A 26004-nucleotide genomic window follows, 5' to 3' on the forward strand; every position below is an offset into this window, starting at 1 on the left:
TTGCATGACTATTACAACAGACATCTTTTTTAAATGGCTTTTTTTTTTGTTTTTTTTTTTTACTCCTGTTTTTGAAAACCGATAGTGTTTGTGATGAAGGAAAGGGTAACTGACTCTGCAGAACTTTCTTTAGCACATGGGCAAACTGAGATGTCTTTTAGCTCTTTCAGAAGCAGGGATGTGATATGAATTAAACTTGCAAGTGGTTTGAACAGAGATCTGATTTTGCTTTGCTGATTATGTTCTGTTTGTACTAGTAGTTAAGATACTTGTTAAGCTATTTGAAGTACATTTTATAACAGTGCTTAAAGGTCCTAGCCATGCACTGGAATGTCATTGCAGTAGGCATTGTGCAGAAAATAAAAGATATCTGAACTCACTTGTTACAGCAATTAAAGAGATGAGAGAGTGGCATTGGATTAAAAAGAAACAGTGTCACTATTTGCTGCAGAGATTTGCAGAAGAGAAGCCCTGTGTTTGAATCTGTCTTTCTTGAAGGTTGCGTTCCTAAGTGTTGCCTGCAGTACAGTTTGTACAGGTATTGAGTTTTGCAAGTAAGATTATTATATTTCACCTCTGTGAACTGCTTGTGAACTCTTTAGAAATTTCTCTCACTTATATTGGCAACAGCAGCGTGAACACTTGAAAACTTAGTCTGCATAACATGACACATTATCCATCCCATGCATGAGTTAATCATAGTTTCACTTTGTTAATCATAAAAATACCAAAACTAAAGGACTTCCAGTAATGCAGATCAGTTTTATGGCTAAGGACTGAGTGAAATTTGCAGGTAAAAGGATGTTTGTCATACAGCCTTTGAACTTCAGTCTTTCAAGCAACTTGAACATTTTTGCAAATTCATTTTTAAGAGTATGTGTTACTGTGCTTCCTCACTTCCCAGGGCATATGGGGAAACCTCTTATTTCCCAAACCAGGGAAATAAGGGGAATGTATCATGTTTATTTCTTTACAACACAACCCAGCCTGGCTGTGTGCCTTGTGTTCAAGCTACCTAGCTTTTGACTTCTATGTCTTATCTTCTGGCAGTATTATTGCCACACTTTTCACTACAAGCCTGAGCTCCAAAAAGCAGGGTTGAAAGCTATCTGCTTGGTTGTTTTTTTTTTCCCCTTCATAAAATTGGTTCGATAATCCACATCATCACTCAGAGCTCAGGAGCCCTGTGTCAGCTGTTGTTAACATACTGATAGAGCTGCAAATATCTGAAGCAGAAGTGGTTTATGTGGCCAACAGTTTCATTGTCTGACCATAGTTAAGACCCTTGAAAAACTTCAAGGCAATTGGAGACTCCTAAATGTCTATGTATAAAGTTAAGAGTGACTCATTTTTGGAAGTTCTGCTGTTGAATAAGGTTAAAAACCCTCCAGTCCTTTTCTCCGTCACGTATGAGGAAAAATTCCTTCATATTGATTGCATCTGGCACAGCATTTCAGTAATAACAGAGGAAGTTACACAGTGTAGCATGTTTTATTTTTAGAAATGCTGTCATTGTAAATCTATGATTGGTATCACTACACGGTGATGTCAGTAACCATTTTTCAATACTGAACAGGATCTTGAATATTTGAGAGATGAGAACAATTGCTTTCTGATGCTTAATAACAAACAGATGTTTGAATACTGAATAATGATCTTCTTTCAATTTTCTAACAATGAGTAGTGTTTGGGAAACAAGATTGGGTTGTCTTTAAGGGAATCTTATTTTCCATTCCAAAGGGGTTGTCCCATTAGTGAGAATAAATCATACTTTTCTTCTTAGAACTATAATATCAAGAAAGAAACAGGGAAAAAAAGTAAATTAAATGAAATAGTGCTACAAGGAAGGACTTCGACCTATTCAAAGATAATAGTTGCTCCTAACTGTAACTTCAATGTCTGTTTTTTGATGAAAAAAACTAAAAAGAAGTTAAAAAAAAAAAGCACTGTTATGTCACAAGTGCAGATTTTGAAGCTACATTTACGTTAGACCAGTTACTACAAAAACTGTGATTTAGGATATATTGGTATGTCTACTAAGTCTTATTTAACTATTTGCTATTTGGAACTGTTTGGAAGATAGATAAGTTTTGAGTGGAAATTTGGATTTTTTTATTTCAGTGACTAAATGAGATGCAGTTTTAACCTGTGTGAAAGGCTGGTAAAAAAACTGAAGGGAAGCTTGTAAGTGGGATGCAAAAGGTAAATAAATGGTTTGGAGGGATACATACCTTGTTTCTAGTATTACAGAGAAGTATCAACACAAAATGCTCTTCCCTGTGTCAGTTATGGTGAGAGGAAGGATAGCTTATTTATTTTATCATTTTGTTTTTCAGTTGACTTTAAACCTCATGCCAGCATGGATACTGTCCATCACATGTTACTCTTCGGTTGTAATGAACCCTCTTCTAATGAAAATTACTGGTAAGTGTTGGAAGATTGTTTTCATTATTGTATCCAACTGTTTTTGTGTTAATTGGCTCCACATCTACTGTTTCTTTTACAAGTAGAAAAAATTGGAAGGAGAAAGCAGCATATAACATTTCAGTTTTTCTGCACTTGTGTTTTTTGTTGGTGTTATTTTTTTTTCTTAACTGAATCATCTGTAAAGTGCAAGAAAACGTGTTCATTGTTTCTGGGAAGGAGGCAGGTACTACAGTGAGCAGGATACCATCAGATACCAAGAAATCTAGGCTTCTAATTAGTTTCATACATTTAATAGTATACTCCTCATTTTAAATATTTGATTTGATACATATATGGTGTCTGTATAAAGATATGTGTATATATATATGTTCAGACTGTCTTTACTGAGAGAAAAATGTAGTCAGCTTCCAAAAGCAAGGAAACTTTGAGGAAAAGAAATACTGCTGCATGCATAACTACTATACATCATGCAGTTTTTTGTCGAAGTCTTGGCTGCCATTTACTTGCATGTCTGTTCTGACAGACATACCAGTAACAGTATCTAGATGAAGTTCCTGCACATAATCAGTAATTCATTTGAATTTAACTATTTTATGAGTTTGGAAAGGAAGGTTGTAATAAGGATTTTTAGGTTTCAGAAAAACTTGGTCTCCTTTATGACCTTGCAGTTCTGTCACTGTTATTAGGACAGGTTTTGTGAACTGGAAAAAGATAGAAATTTCTATTCCTAGAGAGAAGAATCTGATTTAATTCTTGTACACGAGAACTTTCTGTGGATAACGCTCTGAGATTAGGGAGATTCAAAACATGCTCTGTTACTTTAACTCCTGGCAGTTCTTGTGAACTAAAGTTGACAATTTGAGTCAAACAAGAAAAGTCAAAGCCTCCTCCCTTTTTTTTTCATTATCAGCATCATTTTTTGCCTGTGTTTCAAGCTGTTTGAGACAGCAGTCAGTAACCAAACATCATGTCTTGATTTCTCAGACAGTGGGGAAATATCTGCTTTTGATAGTATTTACTCATTCCATCAAAAGTTTTTCCTATTTCATACTTTTCTGAAGTATTTTTACATGCTTACCTCATCTTTCTTCATATTCTTTCAGTTTATGGGAGGGGAAACTACTAGGGGTAGTTTTAGAGAAAGCCAGGTCTCAGGCTTTGCTTCTCTTTATATCCATATGGAAGAACATTGTATCAGGTGTCCAGAAGGAAGTAAGTGAAGTGATGACTAAGTTTAAGAGAGCAAATTTTCTGTGTCAAGTGGTTTGGTAATTGACTTTAAAATGCATAAGTTGTGAGAGCAGAGAGAAGTTCTCAGTACCACTAAAACCGCTGATAATGTGAGGACTGGAATGGCTGTGAAATGTCTAATCTATCAGTAATTTCTCACATTTCTTCCATGTTTCCTAGGCCAGGTAAGATACTTCTGGAGATGATGTAAAGCTTGTACAACATATTCTAACCTGTTTTGATATAGATTTTCTATTCGAATTCTATGCTCTCATTACACCCTCTAAATATTTACCTAAAAGATAACTAGTGTTGGATTCTATTACTATGCTAATAGTATAGTGTATTTTACTTTAAAAAAAAAAAAGTAATAATAGTAGTACTTCTAATAATCTCTTTGTGGTTGGTGGAAATGATGTAATCAACACTTTGAAGATAAAGTAAACTTTCATCAAAAGTTTTATTTACCTTTTTCCTCTCAGCTAATGATTCTAATGTCATTAATTAATGTTACAGTCTTTTCTCATAGGAAAAATAGCTTATATAAAAGTTCAGAAAAAAATAAAAGGAAACTATGAAAGCACTGTTATGTTCTCATCAAACAGCTTTTCTGAGTTCTTTCTCTTGTCTTATGTTATATATTAGTATATAGTTTTAAAAAGTTTAGATTTCAATCCAAAATATAACAACATGTGACCTTTGAAAACCAATTCAAGTCTAGTGCACCATTTAAAACCATGTAGATTTTGCCTGTGGTGTGATTTAATTTGTCTGGAAATAATTTTATCAAGATGGAGACATGTCTGATTCACATCTAGCTAATGTTTTGATGACAGAGCATAAATGTTAAAACTTATTCTCAGTGAGTGCAACAGAACACTGGAACAGATTGCCCAGACAAATTGTGGGGTCTGCATCTCTGGAGATATTCAAAACCAGCTTGGTTGTGTTTCTGTGTGACCTATCCTAGGTATTCCTGCTCCAGCAGGGGGATTGGACAAGATGATCTTTAGAGGTCCCTTTCAATCCCTGACATTCTGTGATATTTGGTTCCTGAACTTTCAAATATAAAGAGATGAATGAAAAGCTGGAAAAAGCTTTTGGAAGCTGATTTGAGACTCATATCAGGCTTAAGACTAGTCTTCAGGTATTGTTTGCTCCCTGACTATATCATCACTTTTCTTAGAAGAAAATGATTGCCTAGCAGAAAGGTCTCAACAGTGGCAGTGTGGCATTCATTCTTGACTGGTATACTTAATGTCTGCCTGCCAAATGATGAAACATAATCAGTGTTATGTTTAAATCTGATACTTCTGATTTTCTATATCCAGGTTTTGATTAAATATTATTTCTTTTACTGTGCCTCATTTGTGAGGTGTAGGATTTTTTACATTCTGAAAATTTCCTCATTAGTTGTCTCATGATTTCACATCTCTGGTTGCAAGACTGCACCATTTCATTTTGTACAGCCTATAGTCATTTGCAAGACTACAAACTTCATCACATCTGTTCTGCATAATTGCAGAACACTAAAGCTAGTTTTTTGTCTTTTTTGTATGCAAGTAACATAGTATGTATGTGTATAGCCATGTATGTGTATATCTTTGAGTGTTTCTCTTGTTTGAATGTTCAAATGTAGAGAATCTGTTGCACATCTTTGTCTGTCACTATAGAGAGTAATTGCTACGTAAGTGAGCATACTACTAATGTAAATTTGCTGGCTTCATTTAGTTTCCAACCACAAGAAAAGATTTTGTTTAAACAATTGTGACTGTGCTGTTATAGCTTTCAATGGAAGCATAGTTTTTGTTTTTTGTTTTGTTTTGATTTTTTTTGTTTTTAAGAAAAGGACTTCTGGACTTCTGCTCCTTCATCATAATTAACATTAAAGCAGTTGACTTTTATCAGAGCTGATAAACTGGTGAAGTTGATTCATTGAAAGGTGTGATTCTCCATAGATAGTTATTCAGAATTTCAGAGCCTCATGGTAGGACAAGTCTCATGCAGTGTCAAACCCTGTGCTGAAATGAGCTCCCATTTCAGATGACTCATAGATAGAACCTTTAATGAGATTAGACATGGCAACTGTATGTAGCTATGCAGACTTTACAAATGTGTAAATATGCGCTGTAGATCTCCACCCAGTAATTCCTCCATGAGACTAGCTGCTTTTGTTAGCAGTAGATGATGATTTTGGAAGCTTTTGACAGGAAGAACTGCATCTTTAATTTCAGTAAAGATTGAAAATATGTTAAGACTGCTTCTATAAGATAAGTATTTCACTGCTTATTGGAGAGGTGAAACTCCAGAAATATTATATGCCCAAGTGTAGTTTCATAGTACCATCACTGCTGTGGATGTTCTGTGCCACTGAGCTCAGCCATTAAAAATTATCGATTTTCTTACTCAGATACCTCAAGTAGCTTATTTTGTTTGTTTGTTTGTTTACAGGTCTTGGATAGAATCAAATCAGTAGATCATAATAGAGAAATAAAATGAAGTTTTGTTTTTTGTGTTTAAAAACAACGTAAATATCCTAAGAGGACAGTGAAATACTGATGTTGTTGATGTAGTAAAATATTTCACTTTCAGACTTAAGTAATCAGTCAGAATTGTTATGTCATTAAAAACTAGCTTCTGAGCTTATTCATTGCTGAGAAAAATGCATTTGTGAAGTCCATGAGATCTAAGGTATGAGGATGTAGGCAAGAAACACACCCTGTTCACAAGTGATAGGTTAATAATTTTTTTTGTAAACTTACACTTTTTACTAGCTTCCTGCTAGTGCTTCCTTTTTTTCTGCTTTTAAATCTGTTCAGGTGTCTCATCACTCTTTTGAGTCTTTTTTTTTTTTTGTCCCAGAAGCTGGCTGCAGAATTGTGACTGTGCTTGCTTGTGCTTTCTGCTCTTGTTCCTCCTAGGCAGTCTCCTTAATGTATTCTGACCTGTGCAGTGCAATAGCTGGTTAGATCCCTGCAGTCTTTTGTTGTATTGACTTGCACCAGTTGAAAGCGGCACAGATTTTTACCTGCAGTTATATGTCTTTTTTTCACTTAACAATAAATAAGTTTCGCTTCTCCAGAAGTGAAGTTTCTCTTTGGGATATGTTACACTGGAGGGTGGGAAGGGGGGGCATGAAGGGTATGGAGATCAAATTACTTGTTGTGAAGGTCTAGAAATATTTATTACTATCAAAACTATTAAGGGGAAGAAGTGACATCTTCCCTTTATTGTGGGTAGTCTAGTGATCATAGCAGTGCTTTCTGTCAGAAGAAAGCAGTAATGCTTTGTAGCATTAAGGCTTTTGGGAGTCACAGGATCTCATGTCCAGCAGAGCTGCTTTTTCCTATATACAGTTAGCACTAGGAGGAGAGGAGACTGGGATGATTCCTCATCTGAGAGCTAACAAATAGTCTCAGGCATCTTCAGCAGAGAAGTTACAGAGCCTGCATCTGCCAAAAGCCCTTGTCTTTTGTATCCTTATTCTTTTTGCACTGTGCCTGAAACTATTTTTCCCAGTTTTCCTTTCTACCAGCAGTAGTAAATAGATCGAGCTGTGCCTTCCATGTGTACATGGAAAACACAAGTGACTAGTGACAGCCAATATGACTTCACTAAGGCCAAATTGTGCCAGATGAATTTGCTGTCCTTCTACAAGGATGATAGCAACTAAGAGATTACAGCATTGGTGGATAAGAGAAGAGTAGCTGATGTCATCCACCTGGACTTGTGAGACATTCTTTTCTCTAAACTGAAGATTGTTTTGTCAGGTGGGCCACTTGCTGATTAAAAAATTGTCTGGACACAGAGTTGTGGTCAACAGCTCAGTGTCCGTGTGCAGGTCTTAGTAACATGGGCAGTTTGAGTGCAGTTTGTAGACAACACCAAGCTGTGTGGTGAGGATGATGTGCTGAAGGGGATGGATGGCTTCTCTTCCAGAGGGACCTTGGCAGGTTTGAGAGGAGAGCCCAAGTGAACTCTAGGAAGTTCAGGATACCCAAATGCAAGGTCCTGGACCTGTGTCAAATGTACTTGTCCACGGCAGGGATTTGGAACTAGGTTATCTTTTAAAAAGACTCCTTCAAACCAAACCACTCTATGATTGTTTTTTTTTGTTTTGTTTTGTTTTTTTTTTTTGCAAGGCTATGTCTCAGCACATTCTGTAAATCTTCTTGATCTGTTGCTTTCTGGTAACAAAATGTCCATTCAAATAGCAGATACCTTTGAAACAAAGGAGTTCATTCACACAGGAGGAGCTCTTGTCACTTGTGTATCTGCTCAGTGGCTTTGGCCTATGTGTAAGTCTTCTGTCTCAGCAAGACAGCGTTGCAACATTTTCCCCACACAGGCTAGGGTCAAATCTGTAACTCATAGCTTTTTACTGTATCTCTGACCTGTTCATGATTGGTAGCTTGGCATGAGCATTTCTTTTACTTCTTTGTAATTTTCTACTTAAAAATACTGGGAAAATATACTAAAAAATAAAAATTTATGGCACTGTGCTGGTATTAAGTGGAAGAACGAGCATAAGTGCTTCTACTTCTTGTTTCCTAAGCAGTCTTTTTGCATGCTTTTAATAGCCAGTGATTTTTAGATGGATTATAAATAGCATTTTTGATTTTAAATGTTCATATCTGTGTTTGCCTAATATTATCTTAAAGGCAGGGGAGAAAAAGAGTGAAAAAGATGAGAGATCTAATGATAGCCAGGAAAGCAGTCTACGTGAAAAGAAACATGTTTAATCCAAGTACAACCAAAAACATCTTCATACAGCTTAGGGTGGTGAAGCCCTGGCACAGGCTGCCCAGAGAAGCTGTGGGTTTCCCATCCTTGAAGGCATACAAGGCCAGGTTGGATGGTGCCCTGGGCAGCCCTTCCAAACTAAACCTTTGTGTGATTGTATTATCTTAAGATTAGTAATTTTCCTTATAATTTACCTGTTGATTTCAGCTTTCAAAATTAAAAAGAAAATTCATTTTGTTTTCTTTTGTCATAATTATAGGGACTGTGATGAAGGAATCTGCAAAGACAAATCAAATATTTTGTATGCTTGGGCAAGAAATGCTCCACCTACCAGGCTACCCAAAGGTATTGTACCTTTAGTGTAAAGGTCTTGTGTACGGGGTAGAGGAGAGCATAGGAAGAAAAGCAATGGGCATATCTGGAAAACTTGAATAAAATTATGTTTAGCTAATGAAAAGTGTGTGAACTTAAACTTCATAAACTGGGAATATATTGTAGTATCTAATACACTTGGAGGTTTTTTGTCCTCCTATTTGCTATATCGTTATGGTCTTGAGTAGGGAGAAAAAAGGTAACTGAGAGTTAATGCTTTATTTTTATATAATGTTAATCTCACATTTACTGCTTTATGTTTTTAGAAGGGTACACCTCATGTATTTTTCAATGGCACAATTAATGCAATCTCTATGAATTTTTGTGTTTAGGAAAGTGTAGACAAATTGAATCTAAATAATTCATTTTTTTTCCTTTATTAATCTGGATAACTTTGTTTTTAATTTCTTGATACTTTCATGAAGTTGAGCAAGGTGCTCATGTTCTCTTTTGAATGGTGGATTGTATGAGTCAATTTTGATGATTTAAAATCAAAATTATGTAGGCTGCTAATAAGCCGAGTAAAAGTTGTATCTGTCTGTCTATCTTTTTATATATATAAGCTTGAAATTGAAATTCTTTTTTACTGCATCCATTTATGAACCCTGAACAATGCATACAATCATGAACTGGTTTATTTGAAATACAATTTTCATGCTTATGACCATAAATGTTAGTTGATTTGGTTATCAGAATGTCAATTAAAAAAAAAAAAATTGCTGCTTAGAGGATTCTGTGGAAGTCTATTGTTTGTTCTGCTGTTAAACCTCAGCTTGTAATAATTTTCCTGCCCCTAAGCTGCCCATAAATGCAAGGTATCATGTTTTTGTTTTTTATCATAACAATATCATACTTCTCAACAGGGAAGCTGCAGTCCCCTTTATAAACTGGCTCCTGCCATGAGCAATTTTAATCTACTGGGATTCAGTGTCTGTAGAAGTCGAAATTGCTTTTGATGGTTCTTTCCTAGAGCATTCATTTTATAACCAGTTTAGAGAAATCCCTTTCGTGATGGTGATCTTTTGCAATTTCATTATTACAAATTATTTCAGGTTTCTGTTTTCTTCTCTGCCCATTTTTGCTTCTGTTAGCAGCTAACAACTTCATAATTTCCACAAGACATTTTCAGCATACCTTGTTAATTTTTGTCTTAAAGTATTTCACTGCAGATCTTTTTTAAAAATTATTATTTATTGTCTTAATTTTCTGCGTGTTTTTATTAGCCAGTGTTGTTACTCAGTTTGTATTCTTAGCAGGTAGTAAGAGAGACTGGGAGATGAGATGAAAGTTATACCAAATTCTATGGGGATGACAAAAATCTGATTTATTTTTTTTAATTATTATTATCATTTTTTAATTATATGATGTGTATAATATGTACCTCATATCTGTGATCGGAGTTTTGTGTTGGGACCGTTTTTTGCCTAAAGTAGATATCTAATAATTAATAACTAAATTTTGTTCTTAAATTCTTAGACTGGGAAAGTGTGCTGTGACAGTGGTTTTCCTGGGTTTTAGGACAGGGCTTTATTCACTGTTACTTAAGTAAAATGATACACCCCTTCTCTCTAAGCAGTTTCAGTTATTTGTGTTTGATAGATGTGTATTAGATATATGCAGCAGTGGTAAACTATATAACATTTTATTTTATTGTTTCTGAAAGCGTTGTGTTTTCCTACCCTTAGGTGTTGGATTCAGAGTTGGAGGAGAAACAGGGAGCAAATTTTTTGTACTGCAGGTACACTACGGTGATATCAGTGCATTTAGAGGTATGTATTTCAGAACTTCATTCTGTAAGTTATATCAGTTACAGAAATTCATATCATTAAGAATATTTACATTAACCACACAAAAGAATTTCTGTGCTAGCACTACTCACAAAGATAAAGATCTGCAGTCGTTATTTGTAATAAAGTTCATATATTAATTTTACTTCTTCATAAGCATCCTTTCTCTCTGGTGAACAGATTTAAAATAGATTAACAATTCTGTGTTTAGGGAGAAAATTCTTTGCCCCCATATAATTAAGAATTAAAATTTTAGAAAGTTGGAACCCAGTAGCATGTTTAACCTTAATTGAACAGCTGTTTCAAAAAATGACATATACTTGACAATCAATTGCCATATCTGTGTTTGGAATTCTTAAATTGCAAATAGTGGAAACAGTGTTTTTCATATTTCAAAAAAGGTGATTTATCATGCATATTGCTTTATATATATATACCTTATTATAAGTATCACCTTATATTAAAGGTGAAATGCATTATCACGCATTTCAAGCATGATAATGCATTTATTATTGTCAGTGAGTGTTTGGATTGCATTGATGTAGAATGAAATATTAATCTAGTCACAGGATGGTTTGGTCTGAGAGGGATTTTAAAGACCATTCAGTTTCTAACCCTGGATGAGCCTAGGGCCACACCCAGCATGACTTCAAACACCTCCAGGAGTGGGACATCTATGACTTCTCTGTGCAACGTGTTCAACTTCTTCCTCATATCTAAGCTAAGTTTACCTTCTTTCTGTTAAAACCTGTCAACTCCACGTCCTGTTGCTCTGTTTCCTGTTGAATAAACCCTCCCCATCTCTTCTGTACTCCACCTTAAAGACCGAAGGGCCACAATGAAGTCTCCTGGGAACCTTCTCTTCTTCAGGCTGAACAAGCATAGCTCTTACAACCTTTATTCATAGTAGAGGTGCTCTAGCTCCTGATCATCTTCGTGGCCTCCTCTGAAACTGTTCCTTCAACTCCACATCCTTCTTGTGCTGGAGGTCCCAGGCCTGGACACAGTACACTAGCTGGGGCCTCACAAGGACAGAGAAAGTGGGTAACAATCCCTTCCCTCTCCCTGATGCCACTCTTCTTTTGATGCAGACCAGGATGCAGTTAAACTTCCAAGCTACAAGTTCATGCTGTTGGCGCATGTCCAGTTTTTAGTCTACCTGAACCCTCATGTCATTCTTGGCAGGGCTGCTTTCAGTCTGTTTTCACTATTACTTGCAGCAAAGACTGCTCTTGAGCTTCACATTTGGCAGAAGCCCCTTTCTGATGGTGATAATGAAGTCCAGCATCCTATCTGTCCTCATTGGTTCCTCTATGACTTGGACAAGGAAATTACCATTCAAGCATTCCAGGAACCATCTGTATTTACTATGCCCTGCTGTGTTGTCCCTACAGCAGATAATGGGATAGGTGAAGTATCACATAAGGATTAGGGCTTACAAAAATGGGGGTGCTCCCCTCTGTCTGATTTGAGCTTTCTGAAATAAGATTTAATATTTTAAAAATTCTGTGCTCTCATATGTTCCTTAAGCTTGAGCTGGGTATATCTTTGAGAAGCATAAATCCTTATTTTTCCTATGTCAAATCTATGTGTTAGGGCTTTTATTGTATTAAGGAACTAAGAAACCTTTGAGTCTCCGTGCTCTTGAAGCAATTCTGCCCCACCTTACAAGTATGTGGAGATTGTCATGACCTCAAAAATAAAGTGTTAGACAGTAAAGGGGAAGTAAACTGAATAACAAAAAAATAAGGAAAAGTTACAGTGTTTTGAAAATGTGCATAGTAAGAAGTATATTTAAAAAAAATGTAATACTTGCAGTGTCATTATCGATGAGACTGAGACTGATTTCCTAGTACTGGTATGATGATTATGATCATGATGGTACATGATTCACAGATCATGCCTGGTTTTTAATGGAAAAGCAACCATGTAGCTGCCAGCCTCCTCATACAATGCAGCCTCCCTTATGTACACCTCTTCAGTGCCAAATTTGGGCGTCACCTACCTTTTTTAAGTAACAGAATCTACTATCTATGTCTTTCTTGAGGTTGATGGTATGGTTTCTTCTGTGGCATGAGTACATACTGTGGCGTAATGGCAATAATGCTAATGTGGGAGAACAAGGAGTTTGGATGAACTGAGTATGCTGGAACTATTAAAATGGAAGATGTGCTGTAAATGTGCATGACAGGAGTTGGAAGAATTGATTTTCATGGGCATGTATAGCCTGTGATTCCTTGCTTGCTAAAATCATGCATAATTAAAGTTACAAACCTCTAAAGAAAACTTGTTAGTTGAGAGTCTGGTCTTCATTATTGCTTGGGGACAGTGAGAGTTCTCAGTGTTCATTTTCTCTTTTAAGTATAATTTATGCGTATGTAGATATGAAAAAAATGAGATTAGTAACTCCTATTGCACATTACTAGAATATTTTTTTTCAGTAAATTGACTTGGTTGTCAAAGCTCTTAGTCAAAAAATACCTTTTCTCAAAGAAGAAAGCTAACAAAATAAATTAGTACCTGAAATAAAAACCAGCACCTCAGCATGACAGCCTTCCATTATTGCTTGCATGTCTGTGCAGGACTCCATATAATCAATGTTATGCAAACCTCTACAAATATGGAAGGTAAGAAAGTAGGATCTGATAAGGATTCAATTTAGGAGGCAGTACTACTGTCAGTAGTTAATGAGTTTGACAGGATGTGCTCTACTTTCATTTCAGTTTCAGAGTTTTCACTTTTATTTTATGTGATGGCCTGAAAATTTGTTTTTAAGTTAAAATAATAGTAATAATAATCCATGTGTTTTTTACTGTTTTTGTGAAAGGAAGATATTTGGTTCTGTCTGATAAAATAGCAGTAGTAAAAAATGTAATATAAATCCATCAGTTCAAGTGTCCTAAACCTTGATTTTTTTTTGTGGTCAAAGATACCCAATACAGAACCCTAGACTACTTTTAGAGATACTTAAACACTTTGGGAATTACCAGAAGAAAGCTTTTTTGTATGGGATAAGATGTCTGTTGATAAAGGTACCTTTTCAAAAAGTAAGAATATTACACTTTGTATATTCATTGTGTGGTTATTGCAGTTCAGAACAGAGGAGAAATGATGAAATACACTCAGATGACTTGCAAGTCATTGCAAGTATAAATATTTGACTTGAAATAGTAATTATTCAGGAATTAGCACAGAATTTTACTTCCTATCAGTTGTAGGGGGAGAATATGTCATAGCTGAAATTTATCAACTTTTATTTTTAACTATTTGTACAAGGGATATTACTTCATTTCTTGAACCAGTAATTAAGCTTCCTATCTCTCCTTAGCTATAATCCATGTTTAAATATTCATGCTTAGGAATGCATTTTATGCTTTGTCATCAAAATAAAGCATTCTTTTTCTTGTCTGTAATGCACCTTATTAAAAAGCAAGGCAGAAACCAAAAGTGGATTCCGTGAAAGTGATGGAGAGAATGGGTGGAAGGATGATGTGTGTGTAGAAAGCCATTTAGAAAAATTATTTCTCCTTTTGACCTTTTCCACTTTTTCTGAAAATTTCACATGCATAAAATAAGCTATTCTGAATTCTTACTGGCAGCAGACAGTTACAAGTAAAAAGTAGGGCAGAAATCTGTCGTTTTTATTACTTCCTAGTTGCTTAGGATTCAGATTCAAATAAAAATAAATCTAGCCATCTTAAGATCTGTGAAAGATCTTAAGAAACATAAGATTTGCATTGCAGAGATATGCAGTGCAGTTGTTATGCTGTCATTTATTTTCCTGTGTAGATGACTTCAGATTTTACTAAAAAATACATAAAATCCCAATATATAGAATGACTTTCATCCTATACTTCTTGTAACCAAGTCTGATGTGGTTTCTTATCTGTCATATGATTACTTCTGTAGTACCCAGCATATGAGAATACAGAAATATTCCCTAGACTCACAGTAATTAAAAGTTGTCAACAGTAATCTGTTTTAACTTGTTATTGAAAGAAAGGTAATCATGTTCTGTCACTTTCTGTGTTCTTACCTGTTGCACTGTTTGAACCCAGTTCTGACTATATCTGAATTTTTGTCATTTGCTGTTACCTGCTGTCTCTTGTTCTTCTGTTTGGTCATTTCCATTTTACTTCTACAACTTTGTCTTCTCTACCTCCTTCTGTCACCTGGTACATGGCTTACTGTGTGGTGATAGTGTTTACAGAAAGACTTCTCTGTTTATAAAAGTAATTAAAACATCTGAAGACTTGCAATTTAAAACATGTTTTAAAGGCTATTTTAAATGGAAATATTTTTTATCTTAAAGTTTAGATTATCAGTGTATAGTGGTTTTCTTTACAAGCTTGCATGTTGGCATGAAAGTAGTGTAGGTAAGAACATGTTACTTTGTTGAAAGACTCTGAGTATTCTGCATTTTATAAAAGCAGCTAAAATGTGGGATACAAAATGACTGTGACTGGCTAACTGGCTTGGCTTTGTCTGCGTGTGATTGTAAGTGAACTTCTGCATTTGTCAGTGCTCTATGAAGCCCTTATTTGATCACTTACACAGAACATAGATACCTTTATAGTCTTTACATCTGCCTGTAGTATGTATATATATACTTATATAGTCTGTAAATCTTCATATCTTTTATACTGTTATATCTGAGGCAGTATTACGCATAGGTTAAGGAGGACACTCAAAGTCCCACTATAATAATTTTTATTTCTTCTGTTCAAGTGCACTTCTTTGTCAGTTCTGAATCTTACCTACATATTGCTGGGAGGATAATACTTCTGAGGTTACTACTTGTCAGCAGATGCATAGCAGCTCTGTTCTTTCTTTTCTGAACTTACAGTGTGGAAAAAAAAAGTTTCCTTTGGAGTTATATCCCTCTTCACACCATAGCTATTTTTTGTGTTAACATAAGGTCACTTTCTTGCAGAACTAAGATGAAAATCCCAGGACTAATTTTTTCCATAGTTTTTGTCAGAATACAATTTTTCTAATGCAAAATAGTTTTTTCTGGCTATTGCAAAAATGTTATGGCTTCATTTTCCTAAAACGTGTTCTTAACAATCTGCCATTTCTAATGACAATGAATGCAGCTAGCTTTTCATCCTCCAGAGATTTACAGTCTGTTACAGATTTTGCTATAAGTGCAGTACAGTGATAATCAGGTTTGGTCAAATTTGAGTAATATTTCCACATGAAGGAGTTACTGAAAATAATCAAGTTAAAACTTATTGTCTGTTGTTATTTTTTCATAAAACGGAACAGCATTGTTATTATTACAGTACTTTTGCATACATGAAGTTGGCAATGATTGAACTGTTTCATTATTTGTACAGATAAACACAAGGACTGCTCTGGCGTAACTTTGCATCTGACTCATCAGAAGTAAGTCTAATTAAAAATACTTGTTGCAGTTTTTTTATCAGAAGATGTTGAAAGCCCTCAGATTTCTTTGATAGTATGTGAAGTAAAAAAAAATAATAAAGTGTATGAAGTAAAAATACGACAAACTTAACATGTTAAAAATTCTGAAGCATAATCTGCCAGCAAAAGCTTTTATTCCTTCCATGAGACTTGGTGATGTGTTGCTGTCAGTGCATAATTAATGCAGGTTAAGTGGTTCACATTTAGAAATTTGGGATAAGAATAGCAATTATGTAGATAATCATATTCTGTTATTCCTCATGCTTTGTAGATGATGCTTTAAAAACAATAGTTCCATATGTTAAATAGGAGGGAAGTGGAAGTGTTGTGCAGTGGGTTCTATAGACCAGTTTCACAACTAATCAAACACTTAGAAATTAGTGGTGTTAAACAGCATTGCATATCATATCACTTATAGTCTTGTTTTACGAAGGGCTTGTTGAAAAGAGCTTGGGTTTTGAATTGCAGGCAGCCTTTGATTGCTGGAATGTATCTAATGATGTCTGTGAACACTGTAATACCACCTGGTGAGAAAGGTAAGTTGTAACCCTACAAAGGAATATATAATTTCAGTAACTGATTTTTTTTTCTGTTGATCATGGAATAAAATGTATCAGAGACATACTGATGCAAGATTTAATTGTTATAATGAAATTATCACATTTCCTACATTTAAAATGGGAATCAATGTTGTAGAAAACAGTGTTGTACAAGACAGCAGTGTTCCATGCAACATTGGAGTAACTGGACTTCTTAAAAGCATTTATTTGATTTGTTGTCCTCTTACGCAGTATTTTACCAATTAAATCCTACCTATTTTCTTCCCACTCCTACAAATCCATAAAATCTGGACACTTCATCTGTGTTTGTATTTTTGCTGTATATTTGTGATTTACATAAAAGGTCAATTTTGATAAATGAATTTCTGTAAGGAGCTGCTCTTCTGAGACTCACTCCTGTGTTTCTAGCTGGTTAAGAGATCAAAATGTAGAAAATATTGTAAAAACAAGTTTCTGAACACTTTCTACTCAGAATCATATTCAGAAGATTTTATCTGAAGCTTAGATTGAATAATCCCAATAATTTAGATTTAAATTCTCACGCAGTATAGACATACTTTTTGTAACTACTTGCACACTAAATGGAGTGTATTAGTATAGCTTTTCTATGCTCAGTAAATAATGTTTTTGTGTTTATTATATTTTAACAGTGGTTGATGCAGACATTGCTTGCCACTACAAAAGATTTCCAATGCACCTTTTTGCCTACAGAGTTCATACACACAGACTAGGTAAGAGTTTTGCTGCAGTATTAAATAGACCAAGCATTTAATGGAATAATACTGAACCTCCTCCAGCATCTCTTTTTAGAAGTAAACAATGTTCATATACGTATTTGTGTGTTTCAGGAAAAGTAGTGAGTGGATACAGAGTGAGAAATGGTCAGTGGACATTAATTGGTAGACAGAGTCCACAGGTACCACAGGTTGGTTGTTGGATTTTCTTAAAATTATTTACTATAGCTTTCAATTCTAATGGTCTTTATTTAAAACTAATTAGTTTAACTGACATAATATGCCTGCAGATTTGCGTAATGTTTGCACTGGTGCATGTTATTGTGCCACTAGATGTGAATGCTGGTAAGCGCTGCTGTGATTACTTATGATGCAAAAACCTTTATGAGATTACTTTTCAGACATGTAGTACTGTTTTTTTTGTGTGTATTCTGACATCAGTAATATAAGACACTTTTACAAATTAGGGTGACTCATTCTCTCTTTCAGGCATTCTATCCAGTGGAACATCCTGTTGATGTTAGCTATGATGATATTCTAGCAGCTAGATGTGTGTTCAGTGGCGAAGGCAGAACTACAGAGACACATATAGGGTAAACTTGCTCTACTTTGCCTTTCTAAACATTTTATCTAATATATTTGTTATATGTAGAAATGCTTTTGTTTTATTCTTTGAAGGTATTTCTATCAAACTTTAATTCTTCTGGAGTCAACTGTAAATCTGGAGTAAACTACCATTGAGTTTGCAAGACTTGTATCTCAGTTACTCAATATGTTACTCAATATTAGGGCCTTTATTTTGCCAGTAATCACTTTCTTGAAGTGTTCAGAACACTTTTCAGGTGAAGCTATTCTATCAGACTCCTTGCTCAGATGTTAAGCTGTTCTGCTCTTAGAGTAGTACTTTTGAATATCAATTTTAAGGAATGTATTTTTAATAAATTGAAGTTACTGGTCATTTAAAATAAAATATTAAAACTTTGTCATTTCTCTTTCTATTTAGAAAATTTATGTAGGCTTGTAAAATAGTGATAAGTGTTGAACCATCATAAAATCTAACCTAAAACAGTTGCCTTTTTTTTGTCAAAATATACAAAATCTTATGGAAAAAAACCATTAAACCAGAAGTGGATATTTCTAATAAGTGAGAAAATCTGAACTGTATTTGACAGTCTTACCATTCACCCGAGAAGACAGGCAGAGTGCTATTAGATCAAGTTGACAATCTTTTGCAATATTAATAGCTGGCACCACTTCTTTAAACTAATTTACTGCACATGTAGAAAATGCATGAAAATAACCTGCTGAAATGTCTACTTTCTGGAAGTAGGTGTAGCAGCACATCATGGGATGTCTTTAGTGCTCTCCATAACTTAAGATTGCATACCAGTAGAGGGTTAAAAGTTTGACACAAATTTAACAGCTTTCCATGGTGTTCCATGGTTAAAAAATGGAACAAGTACGAATTGAGGTTTTTTAATACTTAGATAAAGGTTTTGGATATATTTTTTTAATACACATTTTAACTTCTAAAATTCTCTGTTGTTTCTGTAACTTTCCCCAAAGAAGTTCTTGTTTGTTCAGTAACCTTTGCAGTTTTAAGGAACCAAATAGAGCTACGTCTTTTGCTTCCATGTGCTATTTACCTTTCAATGCAGAAATGGTAAGATCTTTCATTACATAATTGCTGCTTGTCTACTTTGAGGAAAAATGCAAGCATTTAAAGGAGGTTTTTAAACAGTTACACAAAAATCAAAGTATATTGTGGAAGCTTAAATGATTGGGAAATACAGGAAAGCAACTGTCATCGTAACACGAGTGGATAAACAGCTATGTATTCACAATCCTGGCTGTATGAAGGGATAATAAAACAGCTAAAATAAAGCATAGCAAAATTGTTTAAATCTTGGAAAATGTTTCCCGTATATTGCAGTCATCTTAACTTCCTAGTCAGAATGATTCATCTATCCAAAAAATGTTGAGATCTAAATATAAGTACTGAAAAAACAGGAAATATAAACACAAAGGGAAAGGTGTAAGATAATACATAACAACAAAAAGAAAAATTCATTATGTCTATATGTTCGTTTCCACAGTTTGTTTTTCTGCTTGTATTTCTTTATTTTCCTCGGTCTAGCTGAAAAATTCATAAATTCCTTTTGTGATTTATCTTTAGTATTTCTTGAAATCTGGTTTAAAAGGAATTTGACTTCACTTTATGTTCCCCTTTCCAAAGTTGATCAATTAAAGAATAACTGTTCCTTATCCAGGCTTCCTGACTGTAGTTAAAACATCATGTTTTCAGTTTTTATTTACTTCTGTTGTTCACAGTACAGTATTCTCTGCTTTACTCAATGAAGGCTACATTCAGTGTAGGTTGTGTGTAGCACTTTTTCTTCCTGCCTTTCTGAATGACTATTTTGCAATGCAATTACACGTTTTTAATCATTTTTTACACTAACTTACAAATGCTGTCTTATTTAAAGTATCGGTTATTTCTTATGACATACCATTCACTTCAGTTAATTTTACATTTATTTCTCTGTATTTTTATTTACATAAGGTGGAATTTGCCATGTCTGTCGCATATTAGGTTATTAGAGGAGTAATTGTTCTTGTTCTGTTTTTAAACTGTTCATTATTTATTTGTTTCTTTACACATTATGTTTTTATTAATGTTTTCATTTAGTTGCACTAGTTCATTTTCCCTATCCTGCTCTATGATGTTGTGACTTTGGTTCACACTAACTCTTCTCTAGTTTGACAAATTAAATTTGACATCCAGACATTCCTCTATATACTTAGGTCAGTCTGAAAGTAATGCCTCTTACATTTTCCATGGAAATGACAACAGATACAAAGGGCTCTATAATACTTTCTGATTGATAAAATTCTCAACTAAAAAACACCTGTTTTACAGAATAATTACCACTGTTAGCTATGCATTTTTACCAGATGACTGCATGCCATGCTTGTAAATAGCTGCATGTGGTTTAGAAGATTATTTTTGTTTAGATTAATCAGCATTTCTACTCGTAAAACTCATTCACAAAACTACAGATTTCTCAGTCATTCAGGTATCTAATGGTAGGATTCTGTTTTCCATGTATTTACTAAAACTGTTAGTAGCAGTTTTAAAAAATTGAGAAAACTACAATAATAAATGTATTAAAAAAAAAAAACCTGGCAATGTTTAGACACAGTCAGGCATCAGGTGAACTGGAGTTGATGTGAGCTCCACATCCGCTTTTTTTTTTTTTTTACTGGAGGCAATTATGGTGACAGATACTAGAGTCCAACAGTGAAGTGAATGCTTTCTAAAAGCTTAAGTAGAGCCTGCCAAGTCAGAATCTGATTTTTGTGGTCCCCAAGGGACAGTAAATTTTCAGCGCATGGAAAAATACCAATTCCCCTTTTGAAACAAGTCTCTTCTCCCACGTTCGCTCTGTCCCCCCTCTGGCTGGTGTCATCATTGTTGCTATGGTGAATAAATGAATGCTTCAGGATGCTGCTTGAAAAGTCAGCACTGACGTCTTTTGCAAACAGCTAATAGGCCACCCCCATGTCATTTTATGAGAATGAGATCAGTGGTTAATTGTGAGAGCTGATTAAAAATGTTTAACGTAAAACCCTTTGTTTATTTGGTGAACCTTTGTTTTTAAGATATGGCTTATTTCATTGTCAGGATTGTAGCTATAAATAAAAGATATGGCATAAATAAACAGAAACAGATCACAGTTGCAAAGAGCTTCTGTGTTGTCTGCCTCGTAAAGTAGTGTTTTTCTGAAAAATTATTTTACCAACTGTTCCTTCTATTGAAGGCAGGATTATGTAGCAATACAGAAGAGCCTCTTCTGTTTCAAGTACATGCCTGACAAAGAACTGGATTTTGCCTCGTGTATAATCATTCCTCTTGTTCACATTTTTTTCCTACAGAAGCTTATGATCAAGTAATGCTCAAGATGGCAATCCCATCTTAACTTTAGAAGTTATTTATGGTATCTTAATATCTAATGAAATCCGGTTTTGCTGTGTTAGAAACACTGGAGGATGGCCAACAAATTGATGTACTTAAGCATGGAAAGATTGTCTTAAATGATAGCTACTGAAATTAAACACAGAAATTATTTGCAATTACTTCAGATCAGATCTGCCCCAGGTTGTCAGAATTATATGGATTATCAACATCATTATTAGTACAGTTCTGTCTTTTTTTCATCAGAACATATACATAGCTGATGATATATTGGGGAATATGAAGACTGTACTGGAGAAAAGAGGAAAGAGCAGTGTAAATCATTGATGCAGTTTTCTGTAGAATCACAGCATAATTCTTAGAAAATCCTGATATATCTGAGGAGCTTGTACAAGGTGTTAGTCTCCATAATAGAGAGAATGTTTAATGAAAGGAACTTCTGATACTGATTCATAGCAGTGAAGCTAAGAAAAGTTTTAGTGAATGAGTGTTTTACGAGTATTTCATTTCAACTTTTAAAATATTCTGTTAAATTAGATGGGTTGGACAACAACTGTGTTCAGCTCATTTTTCTCTTCTAACTGCTGCACGTTTTCTTTGTTCTGTAGGGGAACAGCTAATGATGAAATGTGTAATTTTTACATTATGTACTATATGGAAGCCAAACATGCTGTCTCATATACAACATGCACGCAGAATGCAAACCCTGAGATGTTCAGAAACATACCACGGGAAGCAAATATTCCTATTCCAGTCAAGCCTGATATGCTAAAGATGGCACATGGGCATAATGAAGGTAAGAAAAAAAACTTGCAATCCATTTTGTGTAAGGCTTCTTATGTTTACTGGTGTCTTTGTTATACTTTAATGTGATAAATTTTAATAGAATGGAAATGCAATTTTGAATAAAATGCAAATTGTTAATTAGGAAACATCATGACCTTCTGCTCTTAATTTTGATCAAAATGTCTTCCACAGTCTTTTGTCTGATTCTTCCTATGCTCACTTTTAATCTCCAATGCAGTTTTATAGTTATGTGAGCTATGTACACACAAAAAAATGACCTCGTTGCTATGTTAAGTACATATCAGTGCTTTAAACAAACAATTTCTTAATAGTTACTTTACCTTCCATCTATTTCCTGCACAGTAAAGTTTTCTAATTTGTAGTGCCTTGTTATTGGAGGACTTAAATGCTTCTTGAGGTGCTAGTGTGCATGTGTGGAACTGCAGTAGCAGTATTAAGTGATCTTGTTGATATGGCTGTGTTCTAAACTATAGTTCTACACAGGGCAGCAAATTCTATACAGAGTACATTTCACCAGATGCTTAGAAACCTTATAATAATTTGTGGCAAAATACTGCCTAGACAGATCCAGTTTTTTCTCATGCTGGAGCTGATTATGTTGGAGTCTTTTGGTGCATTATTGTTGGGTAGTCTTTTGTATTGTATAGACACTAAAACTCATAAAAGTTGGGATGTATTTGGTAGTGTCTGTTAATTTTTAGTTGAATTTAGTATTTATATCAATTTTAGTTGAATTAGTTGAAATAATCTGTATTTTTTTCACTGACATCACTGGGGCTGCCATTTAAATTGGGCTTTGACCACTGTCTAAGTAGGGTTATTCTACCCTTTCACAGAGGTCCATAAAAAAAAACAAAAAACTATACAAACCTAGATTTTACTGCAGCTGTGGAATGTTTCTACCTCTGTAGAGATGGATAGATGGTAGATGCAGAGATCTAAATTTCTGCTGCAGCCTCTCTTACTATCCTGTTACACATGCAAATAAATCTTTCTTTTTCATTCTAGATCTTTTTCTGCAATATTGTTTGGTACACCTGCTATTGATAGAGGGTAAAAAAATAAAAATAAAAAAAAACTTGAGGGCTTTTTTGTCTAGTAGATAATGATCAGTTCTATTCACATACAGAAGTTAACAGCTTATTCCCCTTTTTCAGAAACCAAGGATACTGATAAAAGTTCTTTGCAGCTGTCAAAAGGAGAAGAGGGAGAGATTTTGGATCAGAGTACGTATTTGTTTATTTAAGCTTCAAATGAGAAATTTGTCAATGTTAAATACTGCTAACTATCGTTCTGCTTATTACAGATAATGACACTTTACATCTCTTTAAGTGATGCAATCTGTAATATTCTATCCAGTTAATAGTACTGAAATTTATGTACAACTTCGTAGGTAAAATTTATTAGAGTGGATACAAAGAAATCGTGGCAGACCAAAAGCGGGAGAAGTCTTATTCTTTAATGTGATAATTCATGTAATCTACTAGTTTCTCTTCTCTTATTCCTTAATTTGTTTCACTATATGTATATTCTATATATAGTGTTCTATTACTCTTCACTATCAGCAGTGTATGCAGTGGGTAGAGTACTAGTAGAGTACTACTAAATTCTTCCTTACAGCTTGTACGTGTCTGCATATATGCATAACAACTCATGCACAGATGTGTACAATACTTGTAGGAAAAAAGAATTCCATGACTGTTGTAACATCTAGAAATATGTTGACATACTTAGATTTCAGAGGTATTTTAGTATATGCCTGTACTTTACAGTAGTTCTGGATTGGATCACAAGTCACTATGTTAATATCAAGAGCTTTATTCTCAAGGAGAAAATCCGGTCAGCTGGAGCTTCATTTTGTTTTAATTGAATGTTACTGAGGCTGAAGAACTTTGTAGTTCAAATATTATAAAATGTAAGGTTACTATTGGGTGACTATTAATGAAACTTGATTGCCAAAGAAGTATGAGTTCATAAAATATGTATCAAAGGCAATATTTCTAAAGCTATAGTCATGTGGTATTAGTTAAACAGTAAATTTTCTTTCACCTGTAATGAAAGATTAGGTGTATGTTTAAATGAACATCTTTCAGATGTTTGGTCCAGCATTTCACAAAGGTGTTAGACTTTCTTTGTATACTTCTGTTTTGAAAGGTTAACTCAAATAATTAAGTCAATTCCATAAAAACTAGCTCCTAGAGCATAAAGGGCATTGTTTGGTACTGAAAGTTCCAAAACAATATCTACAGTTCCATATTTGAAATTTACCTGTGTCATTTTTAAGTTGGACTTCATAGGAATAAACGTAACTCTAAAAATATGTTAAGCTCATTCCAGAGCAGAATGAACTAGCTGCTTACAAATATGCGTATAGATTTATTCTTACAAGCTACTTCAAGTAAGTGCATGAGCATTAGGTTGAAGATCTTATTGCCAATGTTTTTTACTGAATTCATTAATGTTTGAAACAAGATCCTGTCTCTAAAATACTTCTTGTCTTTGAAATGTGTTTCAAAGTCACATTTCTGCAATCCAGTTTTGTTTCCTTAGACCACTAGTTGGTATACGTTCTCTTCTGACATGTTTCTATGGAAACAGACTTCATTGTGTTGTCCATTTGAAGTTAGTTGGTTTCGTGATGTGAAATATCAAAATACAGTAGCTGCAACGAGAGAATCTTGTTTCACCTTTTTAGCTTTTAGCTTAAGATAAATTCTCCCATATTTTACAAGAGCCTGGTTTGAGTTTTACGTTGATATACCTCAAACTTCAGTCCTATTATATGTACATAAGCAAGGAAGAAAGATATTGGGTTTGGTTTTACTATCTCCATAGAGAGAAAACTTTATGGCACTTTTAGAAATATTTTTTGCCCCTACAAGCACATGAACATGTGATTAAAATACAGAAAATCAGGAGGTCTTGTTCACCTTCTTTAGTAACCTTAGTGAGTTAGCCATTATCTGAACAAGATCTTAATGGTGTGAAGGTTCCGAAGTTCAGTGGGAGTGGTAGATCCCGCCAACGCAAAAGCAAGTAAATAATATAATAAAGGTTATAACAAAAACTTTTTATTTATGGTCTGGCATAAAATACTCATGTTTATGAAACAGCCATCTTCAGAACAAAAAAAGGACTGAAACTCAGGCTTTGATTAGTCCTACTGCTTAAATGTGATATTTAATTATGAAGATAGTACTTCAGTAATTTTTCTATGACTGTGTTTCTTTGGTTTGATTTTGGTGTTTGTTTGTTTGTTTGTTTTTTCATTACTCATTTTGCTGCAATAATTTCATTTTACCTTCCTTAGTTTCAGGTAACAGAAGTGAACATTGTTACTTTACTGAAAGTGAAATAGCCATTATGTTCCCCTGGAAATATCAGATCTGGGGGGCTAGATGCAAACTTCATTTTGCCTGCTGTTACATCATTTACATGAAAAGGGAAAAACAGAAAAAAAAAAAACTTCAGCTTGTAAATATCAGCTTGCTAGTAATGTTTCTATAACATGATTACCTAGGTATGGGTTTAGCATGTGTATTTTATGTGCAGTCAGTTTATTATATTAGTACTTGTGGAATTACAGTTGCTTTTACTTTAAATTCTTGGTTTCATCACCTTCGTTTATGAGAAACACATTAATAAGTGATGTAAATATACTAGAATAGGTAGTGTTCATCACAAACTCAACCATCATTTAGTACGAAGAAAAAGCTAAATCTCTCTGATGTTAAAACTGAACTGAACTTAATCTAAATAAACCACAGTGCAGTAGCTTGGTGAGGATAAACTGTTCATACGAAGTTGTTTACTGTAGGAATTTTAATTAATTTAGACGTTTGTTCATATTTAAGTGTTTACTGTTCCTGCTGAAACACAAACTCTCAAGCACAAAAAAAAAAAAAAGAAAAAGGAAACCTTCCATGCTGTTTTTTTCTTCA

General features: G+C 34.4%; 1 protein-coding gene across 5 annotated transcripts in view; it reads left to right on the top strand.

The window, feature by feature from the left end:
* PAM (peptidylglycine alpha-amidating monooxygenase) overlaps positions 1-26004 on the top strand; it is a 114647-nt gene that overhangs the window by 60258 nt on the left and 28385 nt on the right. For all 5 annotated transcript variants that reach the window (XM_065744216.1, XM_065744217.1, XM_065744218.1 and 2 more), the window contains exons 5-14: positions 2337-2424; positions 8660-8745; positions 10458-10541; positions 15899-15947; positions 16455-16522; positions 17197-17277; positions 17395-17471; positions 17770-17873; positions 21865-22052; positions 23221-23289. In XM_065744216.1, coding sequence (XP_065600288.1) covers positions 2337-2424; positions 8660-8745; positions 10458-10541; positions 15899-15947; positions 16455-16522; positions 17197-17277; positions 17395-17471; positions 17770-17873; positions 21865-22052; positions 23221-23289 — 894 coding nt within the window. The remainder of the gene's footprint in view (positions 1-2336; positions 2425-8659; positions 8746-10457; positions 10542-15898; positions 15948-16454; positions 16523-17196; positions 17278-17394; positions 17472-17769; positions 17874-21864; positions 22053-23220; positions 23290-26004) is intronic.

Source organism: Cyrtonyx montezumae, unplaced genomic scaffold (assembly GCF_038088225.1).
Source record: "Cyrtonyx montezumae isolate F1298 unplaced genomic scaffold, pur_monq_1.0 scaffold_30, whole genome shotgun sequence".
Taxonomy (NCBI): Eukaryota; Metazoa; Chordata; class Aves; order Galliformes; family Odontophoridae; genus Cyrtonyx; species Cyrtonyx montezumae.